The 25,098-nt window shown below is 37.2% G+C and overlaps 1 protein-coding gene across 4 annotated transcripts in view; it reads right to left on the bottom strand.

Moving 5' to 3' along the window:
- LOC135217171 (bromodomain testis-specific protein-like) overlaps positions 1-25,098 on the bottom strand; it is a 193,883-nt gene that overhangs the window by 63,541 nt on the left and 105,244 nt on the right. For all 4 annotated transcript variants that reach the window (XM_064252894.1, XM_064252892.1, XM_064252890.1 and 1 more), the window contains one exon: positions 14,976-15,016. In XM_064252894.1, the coding sequence (XP_064108964.1) occupies positions 14,976-15,016 (41 nt within the window). The remainder of the gene's footprint in view (positions 1-14,975; positions 15,017-25,098) is intronic.

The raw sequence follows: 25,098 nt of genomic DNA on the forward strand, positions 1-25,098 counted from the left end.
CGGCCCGAAGGATTAGATATTTTTACGTAGCTAGAAACCAATTGGTTACCTAGCAACGGGACCTACAGCTTGTAGGGGGATCCGAACCACATTATATCGAGAAATGAATTTCTATCACCAGAAATAAATTCCTCTGGTTCCACGTTGGCCGAGCCGAGAATCAAACTTTGGACCACCGGATGGGTAACCAAGCATGAAATCCACTCGTCCACCGAGGAACTGGACCCCTACAAAACCCTAATGAGAAACCCCATATCTATACGTACAAGAAGGTATTTGATAGTTACACATTTTCATGCTTTCTGAAAATAGTAAATTCATATATTATTATCATTAATATAATAATAATAATAATAATAATAATAATAATAATAATAATAATAATATTATTATTATTATTATTATTATTATTCAGGAGATAAACCCTTATTCATCTGAAACAAGCCTTCACGGGCCATTGACCTACATTTCATACAGTGGGGCTCCCGTATCTCACGGACTCACGCATTCGCGGATTTCTCTTTGGAACATTTCCCCCTATTATTCGCCTATTCGCAGTATTTTCCTATAAAAAATATCCGCAAATTTCTGGTTTTCTTTATAAATTTTATCATAAAATGCACTTTTTGTGATAAAACTATTAAAAAAAAACAGGTATGAACATTTTTAGTGGGTTTTTCTCGAGTTTTTTTCTGGCATTTTAACTAACAAAATAGGCAGTTTTAACCGTTTTTATAGGAGTTGTAACTATTCACTGGTTCTAACTATGCGCTGGGGAGCCTGGTACGCATCCCCCGCGAATACTGGGGGACACTGTAATGTTCACTTGCAAGAAATTACAGAAGACAATACAAAATACAAAAAGAAAGGATCAGTTTAGAAAAGAAAAAATGAATTAATACATAAATGATTAAAAATATAAATTAGCAAAATACTACATGAACTTTTGCAAGGTAGTAATGCACTGCATCTTCACTCCAACTTTTGAAATTCTAATTGCAAAACATCCACTGGGAGACTGTTCCAAAGTCCAACAGTGTGAGGAATAAAAAGACCTCTGGAAGTGAATTCTACAATGAGGCAAATTTACCGTAAGTTGATGCTGCTGTTCTCCAAATCTGGTTGTTCTCATAAGGAAAAGAGGATCAGGGATCAATTGCATTAGGAAAAATTCTATTCAAAATGCAGCTTATGGAGAACCGACATACAACCGACCATCCATCAACGGTCCAAGTCATAATTGCTGGTTATCAGGAAATGGATACCTACCACAACAAGCCACACTAAAGAACAGAACAAGCAGGGGTTCCGAGTGTCGCCATAACTATTATCAGTACCTTATGGGCTGATAACCGAAACTCAGCCTGTTATGACGCCATAAAACCGGATCGCCATTAACCAAGTCCTCCCATAACCGGGGACTGCCTTTATTCTAGTCAAGGAGGGACAAAGAAGCTAAAATAGGTTGCATCGATTTCATCATTGTTATAAGTGTATGAGACTAAATATAATACCTAACTTCTAATCAGCATTTGCTGACACTGTACACCAAGTACAGTCAAAGCTTCAGACTCATTCAGCAGGGTCTCGTCCACTCAAAAGGGAGGAGAGGGTAGAAAACTGTCATCTTTTACAAGAGTTCAGCCTTAAACTACACCAATGCACACATCGCTAATCTGCTTCATTTCACAACTGAGAAGACTAGGGGCAACTTTATCTCTCAAGGATGAAGACTACTTCATTCACAAGTGTTGCAACTTCGACATACTGACCATTTTTGTTTTAAAGGACAACAACCATCACTTGCGTACATCAAAAACGACAAGAACATTACATATGTCAAAAGTTTGGCTCTTGTTTTATTGGTAATGTTCTTCACCCCTATAGCACTATCCTTGATGTGAACAAGAACAACATATGGTGGCAAAATTTTCAACACTATGGCATTTTATCACAATTGAATAGAATGCTCTCACTAGCAACAGCACTAGAAACTTTCTTTAAAGCCATGGCATTGATTTTTAAAACCAAAATCAACACAAATAACATGCATGTAAACACAATTTGAAATTCACTCACAAGAATTCACGCCGCCATCTAACCAAACACTGACACAAGAGCATCATGTACTACAGCAATTTTTTATATTTATAAGCTTTTACAAGTTTTATTTTTAACACATTATATTAAACTGAAACAAGTATATACTGTATAGCTGAAGGTTATATAAATTAGACATAAGGTTTAATATTTTTTAGCTTTAAAAGGATTTTACGGTAGTAATTTCATTAAAGTATATTATTTTATATATCTATAGTTTCATTTTTATGTGACTCGGTATTTTTTTTTATTGATTTCTGTTTTTTTATAGTGTTTCAATATTTGTTACTGACTGATGTAAAGATGCCTTGTGAAACTCGTGGCAGACCGTCCTTCATCTCCAGAACCAACTGGCAAGGAGGAAAGCAGTGAGCTTCCCCCAAATAACAAATCCATTTGTTCTTAACACAGCAAATACAGTCATTCTCAGCCTAATGGTATAACCAGGCCTGCTTGACAAAGATCAGACATGCCTCCTGACATAGTTCTTACGGACAACATTCGTTAACTATAAACGAAGTACCTCTATATCAGCTTATCATCTTGGATATGCAGGCGACTTTTCAGTGAAACTGCAACTCCAAGCCAACTAAGCCTATGAAAAACACTCCTTGAGGATCAAGCCCAATAGCTGTTAACACAAACCATGATCACATCCTCAACTTGATCAAATGAATCTTATAAACATATGCCAAGCCCTAACAATCATAGATCACTGGGTGCCTGATTGTCAACGATTTCTGTAAAGGATCTCACACCTGGCCCTTCCGGTATTTCAAGGCACCCAGTTTAAACCTGTACATGTTATTAGACCCACTCAAGGTGGCAAGGTTTGGTTCATCTCACGATAAAGTTCTTTTGGCGGAAGACACAGTTGACGAACCTGCCATGCATCTCGGCACTCTTTTCAGATGAGACTTCCTTTGCTGTGATGCTTGACTGGATTTGAGGCCTCTCAGCTCTGAATGCTTTCCCAGTGCAGCCCCTTGGTTGCAGAATTGCACCTGGATGGCAGATTCATCAGCTTGTTGAAATGATCTGCCCATAAGTGTCCTTCTCCACCATCTTCAAGAATGTTCAAAAGATGCTAGGTCAGGATGCAGATACATGTACAATGGATCCATGGAGTATCCTTATATATTCTACTTGCCAGATCAGTACTTATGAATACTTTATTGAGTCCTAAGAAGCAATAATGGTTTCCTGAGGTTCTACCATCATCCAATCATAGTCCCAAAGCCTTCAGGTAAACAAAGCCTGAATCTGTTTCCAATGTTACCTTTATGACTGGTTGATCCTGGTTTTGTTAAGACAGGATCAACATCACCTCTTTAGTCTCTTGGTCTATGAAACTGAAAGTAAACCGGAAATCCAATATAATCCCTTCCACAAAGCCAACTTATCTGGAGATGGTACTAGACAACCTGGAGGGAACTGAGCCTTCCAAGGGCAGGACTGAGAGGTTGGCAGCAACTAATTGACAGTTTCTCAGATGTCCTGTCTAACCACCAAGTTCCAGCAGGTTTTAATAAAGCATCTGGAATCCCCGAAAGAAGCTGGTGTCTAATACCCGACTCAGGATTTGATCACTTTACCGGGTGCAAAAAGAGTCCATCTGCAGCAAGAAATCCTAACAATTCCACAACATTTGCAGTTCTAGACTTAGGGCTGGAATGACCATCTCCTGGACCTTAAAGGAAGAACCTTATGGTCATACATATATTCAATAACACAGCCTCCACCAATTATCTGAGAAACCGATGAGGCACCTACTCATACTGAGAATGTTCTAAAATACTTCCATCAGCAAGGCTGATAAACATTGTTTATAGACCTTAGTAAGGTAAGGCGAACTCCAATCACTGATCTACTTCCAATATCAATGAATAATAAACTGTTGGTTTACTGCTAACCAAAGCTGAATCCAGTGGGAAAATCTAAACATCTACCTTTCCATCGCCAACCTGGCCAGGCAGGACCTAGTTGAGTTGTGAATGACAACAGAGAATCTTTATTCCACTGACCCCAGAATGAGTAGGCATAATCAGCCTTCTGGATCAATTATTACAGATATGCCTAGGGTGCTTTCATTCTGAAAACATTCAAAACAGTATTATTTTTTCAGACCAACAATCTACAGTATCACTCCATAATGTGGATGAGGTCATCCAGGAAACACTGAAGGGTCAAAGCTGAGGTCTGGATTTGAATGCTGTTTGAACACCTTAGAATTGACTAAAACATTTTAGAGTACCCTAAAGAAAGACATCTCCGAAACATGCTAGCTGGAATTTGGCCTTGACACTGAGGAGCCTGGGAGGGGCTCCCTAAAAATCTCTACTTGATCAGACCCTAAAAATCATTTTCCTTTTAGCCCCGCCTCTTCAAGAGCCACTGAGCTCTTAGCCTTGTCAAGATATGTCATCCTCTAAAATTACTGGTCCTCTTTTGGACTCTCCTTCAGCCCTAAATTCACTGACTAATGCTATCTTTCAATATTCCAGACTGAAAGGTCTCCTTGTGTTTTCTTTTTTTTATATACAACTTCTCACTGTGAGGACTTCAAAGTGGTTAGGGCAAAACAAACTTAGGGTTTAAGTTTTCCTGGATTTTTCTCAACATGGCTTAAAAAAAGAATTAAATTGCCATTAAAATTTTTCCTAGCTCTCTCCAACAAAAGACTTTCTTTCTCTACAAGGTAGACAGACATTAGAGGATACTTCCAAGTCAAATTGTTTTTGTAAGTGAAATTGGAGTGTTAAAAGTTGCATGCTTTTACCTCATCTATGGCACTAGCTACCATTCTTCAAGTACAAGCATGAAGATGCCTCTTCCACTTCAGTAAATTCTACCTGATAGAAGTGAAACACAGGTACTTTGAGGTATTCACACTGGGGCTGATTGTTAAGTGTGCACCTTGCTTTATCAACAGTAAGGGCCTGTACGCCATTATATTCAGCAGAAAACACATGCTTACTGTTTAAAAGAGGAAGAAAGGTACAGAATGGGACATGATAGCTTAGTTACCCTAGATTCAAAGAAGTACAACTACAAGATTAGACAGGCAAGTACTATAAACTTGATATCCAAAAGCAATTTATTAAAAAAAAATTTCAAATGTAGCAAACAATAATGATGATAATGTTAAGCTGGGTTACGTTACTTTTTTTATCTTTACCTTTCAGCCATTAACCAACACGGCCTCGGTTTCTGTTAATACAATCTTTTCCAGTTTCCATGGTTGTTGCAATGAATTTCATTGATTTTCTATAAATTTCAAGTTCTATTATTATTTACATTATGCCATTCTAGTTCAGCATTTTCTTTACTAAGCAGTAATTCTTCACATCATGTTATAATAGTTCAACACTCTCATTAATAAGTTTAGTAGACTGTTTAGCAAAACTTTCAAGTATTTGCCTAATTCTTATTGGAGTGGTTTGTTCACTAAGGAAATGGTTTTCCTTTTCCTTTGTCACAATAATGGTTACCTTCAATTCTCTGTTTTGTCTCAGATGTAATTCCAGGATTGTTAGTGTAGGGGCCAAAATGCTCTCCTGTTTAGTCAGTGATATTTGTACGCATAGTGGAAGGCTCATAGGCATCACACTTTCACATCTGCTGTCAGTGAGATGAAAGTCAGCTTCTTCACTCATGATGCTGTAAAGTCTTTAGTGTCCTCTGATGAGGTTTCCTCCTCCACCATGCTTCTCCTTACCATCAAGAGTGATCAGTATGAACAGCATATGCCTTCTGTAGTCTCAGCTCCTACTGCCTAATTAAATGAGGAATTTTCTTTCTCACAGATTCTGGTTACTCGTGATTCAATGGGTTCATCATAATTTGTTCTTATCGTAAAACACATTCTTACATATACCCATTGAGAGAGAGAGAGAGAGAGAGAGAGAGAGAGAGAGAGAGAGAGAGAGAGAGAGAGAGAGAGAGAGAGAGAGAGAGAGAGAGAGAGAGAGAGAGAGAGAGAGAGAGAGGTGTTTACATCAAAGTCTAAGCACAATATAGACGGATTCTGTAAGTGAAATAACGTATTAACATTTAGCTGTTGTTTCATTAAAGGAGATATATATATATATACTACGAGAGAGAGAGAGAGAGAGAGAGAGAGAGAGAGAGAGAGAGAGAGAGAGAGAGAGAGAGAGAGAGAGAGAGAAGAGGAGAAACTGGGGATGAGAGTAAGAATGTGTAGAGTATGTGTTAAATTTGGATTTTAAATATTTTTAGTGATTATAGATGAAACATCAACAGAGATATAATATTCTCTTGCGTAATGCTATGTGTGATAATCAGAGTCAGCTAAACTTGTAATGAAATATGATATTGTTAAGATACAATAAAGTTTTATACATACTTACCTGGCAGATATATACTTAGCTATGGACGACGGAGTCTATAGCTAAGTATATATCTGCCGGGTAAGTTGCATGTATAAAAATAGCACAATATATCTGAGAGAGAGAGAGAGAGGAGAGAGAGAGCGAGAGAGAGAGAGAGAGAGAGACGAGAGAGAGAGAGAGAGAGAGAGATTTTGTTGTCGGAGAACTTGCTATTGGTGGTTTTAAGTTGGCTACATATGAAATTCAGATTTTAAATATTCTTAAGGTGATTAGATCAACATAATATTACGTACAGTATAAGTGTGTGTGAGAGAGAGAGAGAGAGAGAGAGAGAGAGAGAGAGAGAGAGAGAGAGAGAGAGAGAGAGAGAGAGAGAGAGAAAACTTCATGTACAACATCAATTTTTCTATCATGAATGTATTTGTACATACCGTAGATTTCTGTGTATAAGGCCACCTTTAGATAAGACGAGGTAAAAAATCATGGCAAATTTTCATTAATTTATCTCATATCTGTAGTACGTATAGGACGACTTCTAAATTACAAAACCAAAATGTTTTTGGAGAAAATTGATTATTTGTAAGATTTAAACAGTACAACTACATTTATAACAATGATCACTTGAATAAAGGTTGTTTTGCTTTTTGTTGTATCCAATTATACTATATTACTAGTATTATCATATTATATTACTGTATTGCAGATAAACATCGTCATGTACATCATTTGTATTTGATATTGTGTACATCATTTGCATTTGATATTGTTTACATTCTCAAAATCTCAGCTGATTTGAGTATTATGGATATCTTCATTGCCATTATTTGTTAGAAGAGATAAAATTCGGAGATACCTTTTAACGCAAATTAACGAAGTTTGGTCGAAAATGTGCACACATTACTTGATTGTATAAGCAATTTCTCCAGTTCCAAACCTAGCTGTTATTAGTTTTATTCAGCCTTGGCTATAATCTGAAGCTTTAATTTACTTGTATTTTTTTTGAGATCTCCATTGCATTGTTGATGAACAAAATTGTATATTCTATTTTTACTTATATGGAAGCCACCATTGAGAATTGGAAGGGTTTAACAACTTGCTAATTTTAACGGAGCTCTTAAAAACGCTTGATAGTTACAGTAAATGATGTCAGCAATCAGCTGTTCCTATTATCGCTTCATCCAGAATTCTAAAAACTGGAATTTTTTACTGGAAGAGTATCATTAGTATTACAGTCGATGAGAGAGAGAGAGAGAGAGAGAGAGAGAGAGAGAGAGAGAGAGAGAGAGAGAGAGAGAGAGAGAGAGAGAGAGAGAGACCATTGCCTCGGTTAGGTTGTTCCACTGATAGATATCCACTAGCAAAAGTCGAATAATAGATGTACTATTGAGAATAATGATAATTTTAATCAAACTTGTTTTACTGTAATCATATTGCATGCATTATCGTATTACAATATATGAAAAGAGCGATGATGCGTCATTTTTGCATTTTAATTTTGTTTAGTCTTAAAATAATCAGCTAATCACATTATTCCGATACTATCATCACTGTCTTTGTGAATTATTTTAAAAAGTGACAAACAGCTTTGCATGCTACCTCACGTGATGTTCACTGCATTTTTGTTATAAAAGCATGGGGAACGTGATAATTGAAAGTGTCATAAAATCATTTAAAAAAATATACATGGTTGGTACCAAAGATGATGTGTATGATATCGACGACGAAGCCGAAGTTGACTCACCAGAACCAGACTGGAATCCCTATGATGGTGGCAAATGTGATCAATCTTGTGATATGCATGAGAAACTTTCAATGAAAAATTAATATTGTTATCCTAAATGTTACTATTACCGTAATTACACTACCACTGAAGTTTCTAAAAGGTTAGCGAAAAGATAAAGGTTGCTGTTGGAGCAACCGTAACTCGGATGTTTACATTTTCTCAGCTGGGATCGCATAGAAGAAAGTTTGTTTCATTGATTTAGAATTATTCCTCAAATAGACTACTTGTTATGAAGATATGCCAATAATATATAAGATAAAAATGGTTTTATTACCTTTACTATTAGTTTATTTCATAATATGAATCTTCAGGTTAGGCTATACCACCAAGGCTGAGGCTAGGGTATCAATACACTTCTTTGAATTGAAGGTTGGATTTTTAGAATTGTAGTATAAGACGACCCCCAATTTTTAGGGATGAATTTTAGGATTTACAGGTCGCCTTATATGCGGAAATATGCAGTAATCACATGAATATTAGCATGACATAACAAGCCAACCTAGCATTCTGTTTGGAGGAACGTGACCCATCATTCTAAACTACCCACGTAATATTTTAAATATACTCTATACAGTAGTAGTACTATCCTAAAATATGTACTTAACAGTAAATATAATTTCAAAATCATCTTACAACACAGCAAAATATCATTAAATTGTAAGTATATTAAGCGCAGTACAGTAGTCAATGCGCAAAATTAGGTCTGGTAAAAGAAAAAGTGCGTCTGAAATATAGGGGATATACTTAAGAGTAACAAATTATAAACTGCCTTTGAGCATAAAATATCCATGTGAACAAGTAAAAGGTTTCACAAAATAAATCCCTGTTCCATGCTCTGCTCTCTTCCCATTCTTCTGTGCCAATCTCCATCTAAAGAGAGATGGGATTGGAAAAGGGCACTAAAAATTATGATTAATTATAAAATCACAGTCACAATTTGGGAATGAGGAAAAACAACAAAAGATTACTCTACATAATGAGAGCATCCATATTAACGGATCTGCAATGGAAGATGAATCCAGAGGAGAATATTCACCAAATACAAGAGGTATCATGGGTGGTATTCCAGGAAATACATTCTTCCAGAGTGCCAGATAATGAGCAATGATCACAATGAGGATGGAGACAAGTGATCCAAGTCCCTCCCCACAGAAATTATATCTCACTCCAGCGTTTAGTCCCAACAATTACAAATAAAGATAATGAAGATAAAGCCTTGCAAGTGTTTTGACAATGCCATGTGCCTACTCCAAGAATAAGAAAAGTCCAAAACTACAAAACTACACGAAAGGTCAGGTAGGATGAGAGGGCCTTAATCCAGTGTTGTGAGGTTCTATCTGGATGCAGCACAATACGAATGAGGAAATGACTTGCACCTAATAAGAAATAGTTTTAGACTGGTCAACTCTCATGACTCTTGCTAGAAGAAACAAGGAGGTGCTGGATGAAAAGATTCTGTACACTGGAAATAAGGCTTACACTACATACTTGAGCAGATGGAAAAAAGCAATAGTACATACTAAGAGAATCTAAAAGTGTTGGACGACGGTTTTGAAAGACTATGAATTCTCAAGCAAAGTAGAGACCAACAGACTCAATGACTTAAATGGAAAAATTCACCTGAAGGGTACTGAGTCCATTGGCAAGCTTACAAGCTTATGTCATGCTGGATTAAGACCAAAGACAAAGCTGAATGATTCTATTTGATAGCCAAGAATGCTTTTCTGATGTTACTTAAATATACAAAATACTGTAGTCCACTGGGACTAGAAGAGTGATTTCAAAGGGACATGGAGTCCAACCATCTCACTCTCTCTCATGAAGATGAGCTTTGTGAAAATGGAGCTGCATGACATAATACCTCCAATCAGATAATATCTAAGAATATCCTTCAAAATTCTAGAAGGGTTGGAAACCAATTTGACTCTGTTGACAAAAGAAGCACTGAGGGGGTTCCATAAGTTTGCTAAGGCCCATAACTTTATCAGCACCCTTTATCAATATAGACCACACTGAAAAGTTGATACTGAAGTAAGGTATCTGCTACCCAAACTGACGGGTTTAGCAGCAGAAAACAGTATAATTGAGTCTGGTTACATGAGTTTCCATCTAAAGGTCAATAAGTTTTGAAAACATCAGACCTGGGTCCAGAGGTACAAGACGAACAGCTTCATACAGATTCTGACAATCCATCCACCAACAAAGAGTACAAAGAATGGGCTCTGTGGTTGGCATCCTGATGACAAGTGACATCTAAGCTGATCTCCAACTACAAACCAACTGGAACCACAAGAACAGCTAAGAAAGCAGTCATAAGGAACCAACTAAAGGTCAATAAGTTTTGAAAACACCAGACCTGGGTCCAGAGGTACTAGAGGAACAGTTTTATGCAGATTCTGACAATCCATCCACCAACAAAGAGTACAAAGAATGGGCTCTGTGGTTGGCATCCTGATGACAGGTGACATCTAAGCTGATCTCCAACTACAAACCAGCTGGAACCACAAGAACAGCAAAGAGAGCATTCATAATGAACCACCTTCTCCCAAGTAATTCAATCAGATACAAAAACTTGCGAAGACTGCCTCTGCAATGGACAGTGCATTATGTCCTCAAATAGGCTGGCCAATTCTGTGATTGTTTAAAAAACATTCCCATGATGGCCATAAATCTGACTTCAATAGGTTGATCTGCAGACCCAAAGAACCAATAAAAAGTCTGAAAAACTGCAGGTGACTCTTCAACTCCTCTGACAATGCAAGTACCAACCAGTTATCTAGATAGGAACCAAAACAAGCCCTAATGAAGCAGCTCAGTAGCTACTGAGCCAAGAATCCTGACGAAGGCCCGCGGGACCATACACAGGCTGAAGAAAAGGCCCCAAACCAAGAACATGTGGTCCCACACTTCCCAGATTTGGGAAAATAGGGATATGGAAGTGTATGTCCCCCAGGTCTATAAAGGCAAGGATGTCTTCTATGAAATCTTTGCACCGACTCTCCAGTCTCAACATGAAAAGGCATCAGGCGACTCAGATGGTCACTCTTTAAATTATAGGCACCTTTCTGCAGCATGCAAGTCACTTTCTTGACTCATCTCTTTGCAGGGTGGTGAGGAAGGAGTCATAGACAATTGGATGAGACAGCAGTGGAAGGCCTACATCTAAGAATGGCAAGTGACAACTGAAAAGAACCTGAAGCAAGCAGAAGCAGAAGAATAAAATTGAAGCACCACCAGAAGAGCATCGGCATATTAAGCAGACACCAATTTCTTTGCCTTAAAACCAAAACGCAACCACTGACCTTAGCATGTTAGTGTAATTATCATTAGCAGCAAGAATAGCCATGGATGGAGACACCCTAACCTAGGACGGAAAGGAGAAACAGAAAAAGTATACAAGAAGCAGACATGCAGATCCCTCACAGGGATAGTTGCAGGACACCTATGGAAGCATGTCCTCTCCCGAGAGTAGATAATTGGCGTGGATTTAGAAGAAGGCCTACCGGGAAGGCAATAAGCCTTGTGACAATGGAATATGACATGGAAGAAGTGGCAGCCTCATCTGAAAGAACTTGCAACTTGCTTCTGTGGAAACAGAGCAATGAAGTGCATCTGCCAATTAGCCATCCAAGGATGCAAACTGCAACATGTAGGCATGCTGTGTGGACCTATACTACTGACTAAAAGATAACTCATTGCATATCTCTCAAGTTAGGTCAGAAAAGCAATACTGGTCCATACACACTAGACACTTTAAATTATTATTATTATTATTATCATTATTATTATTCAGAAGATGAACCCTATTCATATGGAACAAGCCCGCAGGGGCCACTCACTGACTTGAAATTCAAGCTTCAAAGTATATAGAGCTCATTCAAAACAAGGCAATGAGAAATACAGAAAGAAGAGATAAGTTATTAGAAAAACAGATACATAAATTAACAAATTGATAAATAAATAAAAATGTATATAAAATATTAAAATTCAAGTTAAACTGTATTAGGGTGGTAATGCATTGCATATTCGCTTGAACAAAGTTCCAACTGCACAACATCCTCTGGGAGGAGTAAGGACTATTTAACCTTAATGGACGGGCACCATCATAAAAATATTAAAAATGGTTTTGGTTGGTGGATGGGCTAATTCACAGTGAGTACAGGCAGTCTTGGTTACTGGCAATCTGGTTTTATGGCGCTTGAACAGCCTAGTGTTCCTATGACTATGGGTACAATTTCCACTGGCATATCCCATATCGTTCTTATTTCTTTTTTCAGGTCTTAATACTTATCAATTTGTTTTGTTTCTTTCTCATCTACGTACTCTGGTGCCCCATGGTATTTTGACATTAATGAGTGATACTTTCTTCTTGATTTTGTCAATCAAAGTCCCATCTGGTCTATTGGCACATATCACCCTATCTGTTCTCATACCATACTCCCAAAGGATCTTTGCCTGATCATTTTCTATCACTCAGGTTGGTCACACTACTTATTGCTGCAAGCTAGCTGGTGTTTCTTGAACAGGTTCCAGAATCATACCTCTTTTATCATACCTCTATTTGTACTAGTTCTGTGCAGGTGTTGGACATTCGCTTACTATGTGGTGTATAGTCTCTTTTTCATATTGCACTTCTTGATAGCTTAGAGGTAAGAGGTGAATCCTGAGAGATGCAAGTGATACGATAACAGAGAATCTGTTGTCGTGTGCGCACAAACAGAGATACTGGTTTATGTGAGGTATTCAATTATCCATGGGGCAAAAAATCACATCGTTATTTTTCCCTACCAAATATCTTTATAAAATCCCCTAAGACTGCTTATGGAATCTAATGGTGATTTGTTATTGATCTGCATTATTTACCATTTGTGAACCTTAATACTGTAGTTGTTTTGAAAACATACAGGTGTTCCTATAAAAAAAAACATACAAGTCCTGAATTGCAAGCTATACATTTTCAATTGTATGCTTATACGTAGAGAAATATTAGAACAACGTTACCATTGTCTATTAACAAATGCCCTGTGGGGTAATGATACGATAAGTTAGTATCACTACATTATCAGATGAATAGGTTAACCTCCACTGTGCTTCACCCTATCCATTACTCGGTTAGTGTTTCATCACTTCACTGTTTGTGCCTATTTTCCTTTCATTACTAAGTCATGTGAGAGAACATACAAAAAGAGTTCTTTAAAGTTGTAGGGGCCTCTTTTAGGAAGATGTTATATTCTTCATGAGCGGCTAGGAACAAATTCCACTTAATTCCTGATTATAATACAGTCTATCACCTTGCAATACATTTTTGATGAATGTAACCTTGTTATGTTGCAAGAAATGTACTTAAAATCATATAAACATCAGAACTACAAAGTTTCTTTCGTATTTGTAGAATAAAATAGCTTCTTTTCACAATAAACTGAACCAACAATAAATAATAAAATACAAGCAAATAAACATAATTTTCAATTAAAAGCTCTGAAAAGTCCCAGTATGTTTTATATAATCCTAAAATATTAAAACATCATTTACTATACAATCAATATACTAGAAGAATAAATATCATCCACTCATGGTAAAATTTTGATTGCCACATAACAAGATACTGCTATATTTTTACTGTAAAGTACATTAACAAATCTTTTACTTATTAATCACTTTCTGAAATGTAGCTTCAATATTTTCACACAAAATAAGCCCTTGATGCTGTTACAGCAATGTCAACAGTTAATATTCAAGCATATTACAGTAAACCCCACGGATCTGCAGACTAGCAATTCAAAGATTTCGCTATGGAACTTATAAACACATTATTTGCACAAAATCTGCATATTCCAGGTATTTTTCACTAAGAAATATTACTGTATTTTCATGTCAATTTCATAACTAAATGCACTTTTAGTGATAAAACTATTAAAATACTCTGGTACAAGCATTTTCTGAGGGGTTTTTTTGTGTTTGAACTATCAAAATAGGCAGTTCTAAGCATTGTTAAGAAGGGTTTTAAGTATTTATGGATTTTAGCTATTAGCCGGGGGAGGGGGGGAGGTACACATCCCCTATGAATCCGGGGGTCCACTGTAGTACTGAATTAAAAAAAAATATCAAGCTACACAAATTAGGATACCTAGCAACTGCTAATTTAATTTAAAAAATCCTCAGTAACCATTAAAATTGCAATAAAAAGTAAATTTATGTATCAGAAACAGCAGTATCATTGCTATATAAGCAAAATAGTAATCCAAGAGAGAGAGAGAGGAGAGACCTAAACTTTTTGTGAACAAGAGATACTCTAGAATTTATGATATAGAACTTAATTTTGAATTAACATTTTTAGTATAATAAAATAGAAACAACCAGTTTTCAATAAAATTTACAAAGCATTCTATAAAACAAATATAATGTGGAAAATAATGTATAACATTCACATCCAAGATAAACTGCAAACATGTGGCCAGCAGAAGCTTGAATGAAACCATACCCATCACAAAATATTTTCAGTATTCATTTTTCAAGGAAGAACATTATTTAAAGAGATATTAACAAAATATTAATCTTTCTAATTTTCACAAATATAACTTCAGTGTGTATGCATTATACTGCGCAGAAACTATGATTAATTTTCAATAAATAGATAAATATAATGGAATAAAAACAAATTAGTATGCTGTTTATCTTGCATGAAATGGTTACACCCACATTTTCTTGACAAAACATAACAGGTCAATAGACCAACTCACCTGAGATGATTCTAATTTAGGTTTCTTGGATTTTCTGTTTTCTGAAAGAGAAAAAGAAAACATATTGTAACACAACTACTTATAACTCAGAACATTATCAAATATGATTAATCATCTTTATGTCTCAAATATGAGAACTCATCATACAGACAAGTGTGTAACACAATATTCACTCTGTATTAGATTTAATAAATTACAAGACCTTAGTTTAGTATATAGCAACAGAACTCTGTTATACCATCAAAATTCTGCAGTGGCCAGAAGAAGTACCAAAAATTGTTTATGTATTGCTAAAACTGAAAACCCAACAGCCTCTAGACATTTACTTTCATAAAGTACGTATACGTACTTATCACAAAGAGTCATTCTCAGAAAGGTCATTAAGGAGCCAGTCTTTCAAAAAACAGAATACTAATAGTATCTGCAGGAAATGAGAGGGAAACAACAGCACAAGCTGAAAAACACACAAACATGAGTACAGGCAGAGCCCCGGTTATCAACGGACTCGGTTATCGGTGATCCGGTTTTATGGCGCTTGTCTACATAAAATCGGCAAGTTATGGCACCACAACGTGACGAGTTCTGGTTTTCTGCATCATTAGGGTTCTTATGGTGCCGATAACCGGTTATCACCGCCATAAATCACCACGTTTCGGTTAATGGCAGTTTTTGCTTATCGGCACACCCGCAGGAACAGAACCCCCGCCGATAACCGGGGACTGCCTGTATTCAAAAACCAAATCCCTGACACCAAAAGCCATCAATAATCCACCCAAAAAAATTAAAGTCATCATCACTAACACTTTTATTCCAATCCCTCTCCTAAAATCTACTCACTCATAACCAGTCATGAGACCTACCTCTAGTCAAACTTTTACGCACCACCACTTTTAAACAGTCTAGTTGAAAAAAAAAAGGAAAAAATACCTTAACCTCCATGGCATAGGTAATTAAGTGATATGTGCGATATGACAGCCTTGTTTTTCAACAAACCTCAATGAGTATTACTAGTTTAAAACTCATCAAAAGGTCCATCTCAGTTACTTTATATATAGATACAATCCCAAGTCTCCCCAAATTTAATTGTTGCCTGTCATGACAGACCTTCTCACTAAAGTGTCTTAAAACCCCACAACATTTCTTACTCAATCCTCATAACTAACAGAAACAAAAACATGACCTTAGCAAGATAATACAATAGTATATATTTCAGTACAAGTGACTATTATATGAGTAAAAGATATTACGTACATAAAACAGATTAAAGGATTAATGCATAAATGTTTATGTAAAGTAGCATTAATAGTCTTCATTCTAGCTTTAATCGACATCTGGCAACAAAACTTATCGTTTGGTGATCATACCTTTCATAATATCCATTTTTTCCCTTACCCGTAGCCACGTTTCTGTGACAGGTTAATAAAAGCCTTATATAATGAGCCAAAATTTTTGCGCTCTCTAATAACGGCACACTTACTCTCATTTCACTCTTGATACACCCAATCCCTTCGTTACAGATCTCTCAACCCCTGATTGACAGTCCAGTGTCCCTTAGGTACCAGAAATGGTCCATCCTTTAAAGATCTCCTGATCTATCTCCAAGGGTTTTAAACTAACCTCTCTTTCCCAAATGCTCTGGTATAATACATTTTCTTCTTGAAAAACCTTTACTAAATGTATACTTTCCAACCCTGACAATCTCATGCAACATCAGCTCTTACAAAAAGTACACAAAAGACTTCAACCTCACACATATCTAAACACCATTGCATGGCCACTTTCCTGGTTGTGCTTGTTCCTCGTCTTCCTTTCCAATCACCTTAATATGTTCTGCTTACACTGAATTTCAATACACCCTCTCCATTCTATGCTTCCATACTGTAAACATTTCCACCACCATTTCTACATATTCCGCTTTCAGAAATTATTCACTGAATGAGGCAGTTCCCGGGTTAACAATCTTTATCTAGACAAAAGAAAAATACTCCAGGAATAGAAACAGTTCTTTTTCCAAGTCATGGAAAAAAGTACTACAGCTTCCAGGCAAAATTAACAGTATGCACCGAGTATTAGTCAAATTAATTATTGCCACTAAAACAAAAGGTGTGGAAAAATGGAATGGGGTTTGCTATTCAATAAGTTTTGATTTAGTGAAGTTCAGGCTAAGTCACTCAAAAAAAATTCAGCCTTGGTTTTTGTCAACCCTCTTTAGAACTACTACTATATAAAACTACAGAACCGCTAAACTTAATAAGGAAACGGGGCAAAGATCTGATTTATGAATAATCTGACAATGAAACTGTTGGATTAATTAGTCCTGAGATGAAAATGGTTTAAAGGTAGGACTGCAATATATAATTATTAATACAGTAATCAATTAACACAAAAATGTGTTATATATATATCCAAAGAAATTCCTTCTGACAAAATTGGATAATAGTATTCTGAACTGAACAAAAACCAATTTTTGTCAGTTTTGCCAGTTAGCACTATCATTTTCTTGCAAATCAGTCAAATTTTTATTAAAAAATCTAAATTATACGGGCTATATTTCAAGATACTGATTTCTGAAAAATTTTACTTTGTGCCACTGTCATCCACCTATGAACCCATTATGATATTTTAGTTTTTACGGTTGGCTTTTTCCTTTTTAGTTTTTACGGTTGGCTTTTTCCTTTCTTTCCTGCTTGGATATTATGTACCTGAATGAATGGCCAAGTCTCATTTCAATAATACGGATGGTTATATTTCCCATATATCACTAAAACACTCTGAGAGAAAATATGAATACATCTTAAAATTAATTTATTAATAAACATTAAGTTGTCAAGAAAGGCGGCCTTTTGTTGCATTGGTGAAATGTGTAGTATTTATTCCCTTAACATGTTACAATGGTGTACTATTAGCAAGTTAGTTAAAATTTACTAAATCAATTAGACTCCATGTGATGCAGATTTATTCCCTAATAACTATGATGTTGAGTACTAAATACTGGTTGTGAATCCACAGCTTCACCCATTCGAGGATTTTTGTGGAATGTACATTAACATTACTCACGGAAAATTCCCTTATAGGCAAAATTTTTCAGAGAAATGTGTATTCACTAATGACTGTATTTTCATATTTTCAAAACTAAACACATCTTTAATGATACCAACTATTAAAATAGTCATGTATAAGAATTTTTAAAAGGGCTTTTGGTATTTGAACTATTAAAATAGGAAGTTGTAAACGTTTTTAAGAGGGGTGTCATCAATTCGCGGATTTTAGCTATACATGAGGGGTTGAGGTTCTTATTCCTCACAAATCCTGGGGATCAACTGTATTTAAGAAATTTATACATTTATGAACGTATGTAAACAAATTTCCAGGTTTCATGACAGAAAGTTATTGTCCTCCAACTCACATTTGTTGCGTAATAGTCAATCCTCATCCAGAGTTATCATTAGGAATTATAATTTCAAATGTTAGATTGCATAAACTCTAAGAAATGCACAGACGTTGCTGCTCATAAAAGCTGCACAAAAACTTATGTAATCAACCTCTCCTGATTGCTTTTGCCATCATCCAGACCAGAAGAGGTGCTTGAATCATCACATTTGAGGGCACCTTTTCCAATAAAAACTTGTAATGATCAAAATACTGTCATTTAGAATGTGCACCTTACAGCCAAGTTTGTAGGGGTGAAAAATCCTTTATAACTACAAAACTACAAAGGATTTTAATGTTAGTGATATCAATTGTTGACTGCCATACACAGGTAGAAGTTCAATTTCTACTATTTTTTGTTTTCCATTGTTTTTCGATAAGATGCTCCCCTTATCTCAGAATAATCTAATTTTCCCTACAATAGAATACAGTCAGTCCCTGGTTATCGGCGGACTTGGTTAACGGCAATCCAGTTTTATTGCGATTGTCTAGCATCATAAAATTGGCAATTTATGGCACCATAACAGGCGCCATTAACCAGTTATGTGCGGCGGCATTAACCAAACCTTGGCACCAGAAGAGCCATAAATTGCAGTTTCGGTTAATGGCGGTTTTCGCTACCAGCAATCCGCCGAGAAAGGATGGGTGTTGACAAGCGGAAACCGCCATTAAATGAAACTTGGCGATTTATGGCGCCAAGTTTTGGTTAATGGTGCCTCTGTTACACCTCTGTTACTCTTCTGTTACCATAATTCTATTATTGGCACCTTATGGCACCCATAACTGAAACTTCACCCGTTATGGTGCCAAAAATCGCCAAATTTATGGCCCTAAACAAGCGCCATATAACCGGATTGCCCTTAACCGAGTCCTCCAATAACCAAGGACTGCCTGTATAGGATTGAAGCCAAAGGCTATGTACTGGGACCTATGAGGTTATTCAGTGCTGAAACAGAAATTGACAGTAAAAAAACAAAAAAACAAAAATGAAAGGTGTAACAGGAGGAAAACCTCACAGTTGCATCATGAATTAGTTATTAGGAGAAGGTGGAATGGAAGATGGAAGAATGAGAACATGAATGGAGGTACAGTAAAGGAATGAAAGGGGTTGCAGCTAGGGGCTGAAGGGTTGCTGCAAAGAACCTCAAATAATGGCCACAGTATGTGGTGCACTGGCAACGATACCTGCGTACAAGGCATTTTCCCTTTTACATCATTCCTTACCAACCTGCATTCTTCATCTGACAATCTCCTTCTCAATACTGAGCCTTTATAACGGACCACTTAATAGTGAAATTTCCATATGCATTGCTCTACGATATGAAACTCGAAGATCCAACTGAGATTCTCACAGCTTTTTCTTAATGTCCTAAGTGCTCTCTCTCTACCAAGTGCATTTTCTCTTTTTTACAGAAAGACCAAACCTTGTCACTTTCTGCACATCCCATATTTTAAAATTGAAGGTTAAAATTGAAGGTTGCCACCAAGAACTCAACTCAGCCAAGGTCAGGCAACACACTTCTCACTAACTGACAAACTATACTGGTAATTGGCAGGAAAATATTTGCATTTGCCTTTTTCTAATTAAGATTATTTTTTTCTGGTGGTAAAGTCTGCTTAAATTAGAACCCTACTGCATTCTGCAGAAACAATGATTTTAGTAGAACATTAACTCTCTGAAGCCCAAGCCCAAGCTGATGACAATTTGAGGGAAATTTGTACATGTCCTTTTCCTTTACCTTGCACAAGTACTTTGCTGGACTGACAAGATAGATTTTGAACCTGAGAATCTGCAGCCTATAAGAAACCCTGTTAGCAGGATACTAAGCTCATAGAAGCAACTTATATATCATTACTCAGATGGTGATCTGAGGATCCCTAATTCTTTTCAATATATTTAATATATGAGAAAGCTGATTTTCCAATATGTCCATTTTAATATTCATAATCATATAAATATTCAGATGTGGAATACACTCAGCATTTGCAAGGGTACGTCACTCTTTATAAATCCAACTCTCTCCAGAAATATCTTTATAACTGCTGATACTCCACATTGTAAAGCTATGACATATTTCCTAGACTGCACTTGTAACAACAAAAATTAAGTGATGAAAATTGCAGGTCAGTGAGGAAATTAATTATAAAAAGTTCAAAAGATCTTCAAAAGAGTGCATAAGTTCTCAAAACAACAAATAATAAAAGTGGCTTCGTTATCATTATTATTATTCCTAAAATGAAACCTATTCATATGGAACAAGCCAACAGGGGATACTGACTTGAAATTCACTTCCAGAGAATGTGGCGTTCAATAAGAAGTAATAGGAGGTAAAGGGAAATACATAAATAAGAGATCCCACTTATTAAAAAAAATAAAAATGATTAATAAAAAGATGAAAATACGTATATTAAAATGCAAGGAAAATAGTACTAGGCTAGTAATACATTCCATCATCCCTTGAACATCTGAAGTTCTAACTAAACAACATCCTCAGGGAGGCTGCTCCACAGTCCAACAGTTCGAGGAATGAAGGACCTTTGGAACTGAGAAGCTCAACAGCTTTCAGGAAATGAATGCCAGGCTGGCAGTTAAACTTTTATCAGAAACAATTTGCATATCAATGGAATACTTTAGTAACATAGGATTACAGTGGACCCCCCTTATTCGCATTCTCTGGATTCGGAGACTCGCACATCCGCGGATTTCTCTCCGGAACATTTCCCCCCCATTATTCATGGTAAATTTGCCTATTCACAGTATTTTTCTACGAAAATATCCACACATTCCTGTATTTTTTTTTCAGTATCATATAAAATGCCTTTTGTGATACAAATATTAAAAAAACCAGGTATAAAAATGTTTACTGGTTAACTAACAAAATGGGCCGCTTTTTTATAGGGGTTCCAACTACTGGCGGGGAGAGGTCTGGTACACATCCCCTGCAAATATGGGGGACCACTGTATTGCATGACACCCACTGGAGAAATACAAGTCAGTATCATTTTCCAACAGATTCCTGGTGTGAATGATTTATTTCTTGAGTCCTTAAGATAAGAAATCAAGCAGAAATCCATAAGCCAACAACAAAATATCTGAAGAATGATTCATACAGTAGTATCAATGTAGGTCCACGGGGGAAACATCGATTATTTTGTCTTCACCTTAATTGATATGGAAAAGACTAGTATTATTACGTAAAATTGAGGGAGGCTGTAAACATTCAATTCATCCCAGGGGCCAAATATGACATCTGTTTCCAGGAAGATGGGTCCGGTTCTGCAGTCCAAAAGATCTCACAAAGATCTTCATTGCTAGAAAACAGAGGCTAAGATCTTGTTCCTCCTTTGTTTCTGAAATAGGTGGCCATGGTGGAGTTTTGTTGTCCACCTGACAACCTTGCCTTCTACAGATTCAGTGAAAGTATTGACAGTGAAGAAAAAGACTTCAGTTCTAGGAAGTTCATGTGACAATTCCTGTCTCCTACTGACCAAGGGTTCATTGTCTGTTGATCAAGAAACAGCAAAGAACAGAGTACATCAATGTGCCCAACAACATAACTTCTGGGGTCTCAGGGGTCAGTGGAATGCCTAACTCCCTACCATGACCCAAGTCTTGAAACAAATTCAAATCTACCAGAAACTCCTAGGGGAGTAAGACAGGGGAAGCATCTGGGAGAGCCACAGACTACCAACAAACAAAACCACAAGATGCTAGGGTTGCATCTTGTGTAAATAATACTTGATCAGGGATTGTAGTAGCTTGGTTGGAGAACCTGGTTGGCACTGGAATGTTTGGAGAACCAAGAGCAGTCTCCTGATCCTGCTCATTGAAGGTTACACTAACACTGCCAAGTCAATTTCTATCAGACCAGGCACACTGCCTTCACATCAGGAATCAGCTTCAATTAGCAGGCACAGGAGTTGATACAAGTTGAATAAAAAACTTAGTTTTCGTCTCAATTTCACAGCTGTCTGCAAGAATGGGCAAATTCCCTGTTGTCTCCAAACCCTTTCTCTGGACTTGTGCATCCAGGCTACAGCAGGTACCAAACCCTGGGTGAAGAACTTGGGATCCTTCGCTGGGACAAGTCACACAACAAATACTCAAAATACCTTGTCTTTCCACACAATGTGAAGTACTTCCTCAGTGAAAGATGAATTGGATGTGACAGTACAAATCATGAGCTGCCAAGAAGTTCCCTTTCCTGACTTACCTCTGCATTAATTACAATACAGTGTCTCCACCCATAACAGGAAACTGCAGCAGGGTCTATCTCAGTAGTCTGGGGGGTGATGGTCAGATGTCAACTTCCTGTGGCTTAGGGGACCAAAGCCGGGCTGGGAACTGAAAAATCCAGGCAAAAAGTCCTGCACTCTTTAAATCACCTGCATCTTGTTGTTCAAGGCCTTGAACCTCTTCAGGCCACACCACATGACCCATAATCCACTTTGTGCAATATGAAAGGCAGACTTTTCTTGAAAAAGACAAGCTGGTAACAAGGGAGTGTTAATTACCAATGGACCCTTGTCTCCCACCAGGATCTCCAATATTTCTCAGACAACTACCCACTATCAGCACTACTGCCCATGGGCAGATGACTGCTTAACCTTTCATTCCTTACTCAGCCAAAAGGTAAACCAATGTCTCCTTTGTAGTATTAGCCTCCTCTAGGAGGGAGCTGCTGAGGTCTTGAGCTGCCTTGATCTGTTCAAAAAGCAGGAGGAAGCATGACACACCCTCCCTGGAGTCACTGGCTGTCTTGAGGTTTATACACTGGGGTTGGTCATTGCTGTCCTCTACACAGCGTCATCAGCTTCTTTAATAGTTCCCTAAGCAACTTCTCAGGAAGCAGGCACAGGTCAGAAAAATCCAAAGATCCTTAGATGCCTACGACAACAGGTCACAAATAACTTTAGTGACTCTGCAACACAACACTTGATCACAAAATTGGTGCCAGGAAATACACCACGCTCCTCAGCTGCATGATTGAAGCCATGCCAAATGAACAAACCATATCCCTGGCCTCTACAACCACTGCCACAGTCTTGACCAACTCTGCAATGGGGCCACTGATGGTGAGTAGTCCAGTTATCCAGTCATTGGCAGCCAACAATGGCAAAGACCTCTCAAAGAAATCTGTCACATCACGTCATAAAAGACAAGTGTGTTACTGAAGATACAATGAAAGATACAGAGTCCTTTAGCAACACCATCCAGAGGCAAGGACATATGCTGAGCCTAAACACAGCAATCCCATATGAAACAGACACTGGTAGCTCATCTCCACTTGACTGTCCTTTGTTGTGATGGCAATCAGAAAATAAAAAATTTTTGCTACAAATGTATCCCAAAGCATCTTTTGGTCACACTTTAACATTGGAAGTTACTCTGTGCCGCAAGCAAACTGAAAGTCACTGATATCCTGTTTGTGACCTCTGTAAAGGAAGACTTTTCCAAAATTGCCTTGGCCGTTAATTCATTATCATCGTCAGAGAATCTGACCAGACCAATGTCACGAAAAAGCTAAAAGCAAGCTATCTTATAAGAAACTTAAGTAAATGGAGGTAAAGTGGGCCTAGTGGTCTTATGAGTTCTGTACAGAGTGGGTGTCTTAGTTGTGTTCAACTGAGGACCATTTGACCTCCAGTCCAGGGTCACAGGAGATGAGGCCTACTTTCTATTAAGGCAACTAGGTGCAAGATATATCAGTGAGGAGGAAGTAGAGGATCTTCTAAAGAACCTGTTCACTAAGATGTGAGCACCCACTAGCTACAAGCTTCTGCTTCTGGTTTTGTTTGTTTGAATGGTGTTTTTGCATTCCATGGAACCAGTGGTTATTCAGCAACGGAATTACTGGAATCTTTACTACAACAGCAATCAGCAGATTTGGATGAGGAGCAGTCTCAATCAGAGGAAGTACATGAAGCAGTAAAACAAGCAACCCTGCAGCAGTTTGGATCCTAAGAAAATCCTCTTTTGAAATATTTTGCTTCAGGAAACCACAAACTTCTACCTGGACTATTATGAAGTAGAACCAAATAGGAAAAGGCAACCTAGGACTACTGGAGGCACAAACTACCAAGTGGAGGCAGAACAGTAACAAAGATATAACAAAAGATATGGTAGCTAAGTCCGGAAAAGTCAAACCAGAGATACCAGGGACCACCTAGCAAAGCGCAAGAAGGTGGGAATGTTGGTGTAGCTGAAAATAGCTACAGTGCCTAGCACAGAACAGTATGAACATGTCATAAATGAGAAAGCAGTACAAAAAGATGTATCTAGTGTATGTACAATGTTTTTAGTCGAAAGCATTGCAAAAAAAAAAAAAAAAAAAAAAAAAAAACTGTACAGCATAAGTAAGTCAAAACAAAGGCACAGAAGCCTGGTCAGCAACAAGCAGTACGAAAAAAAAGAGTACTATTCTTTTATACATACACATCACCTCCAATGCAGTTATGCAAATGGTGTCTGAAATTCCATCACTCGTATCTTTCATGTACTTTATCTTCCATATATCTCCCACACCATTTTCATAGTTCCCATAAAAGTCATCAGGTGCCAACAAAAACTATCTCATTTGCACATGGAACTTCTGTAATTTCCTGCTGAAACATGACCTTCAGAGATCTGCCAGGGCTCCTCTCTTTGATGGACCTTCACAACTAGCTAGTGATTCATGCTTTGGATGTCTTT

Source organism: Macrobrachium nipponense, chromosome 7, assembly GCF_015104395.2.
Source record: "Macrobrachium nipponense isolate FS-2020 chromosome 7, ASM1510439v2, whole genome shotgun sequence".
Classification (NCBI taxonomy): domain Eukaryota; kingdom Metazoa; phylum Arthropoda; class Malacostraca; order Decapoda; family Palaemonidae; genus Macrobrachium; species Macrobrachium nipponense.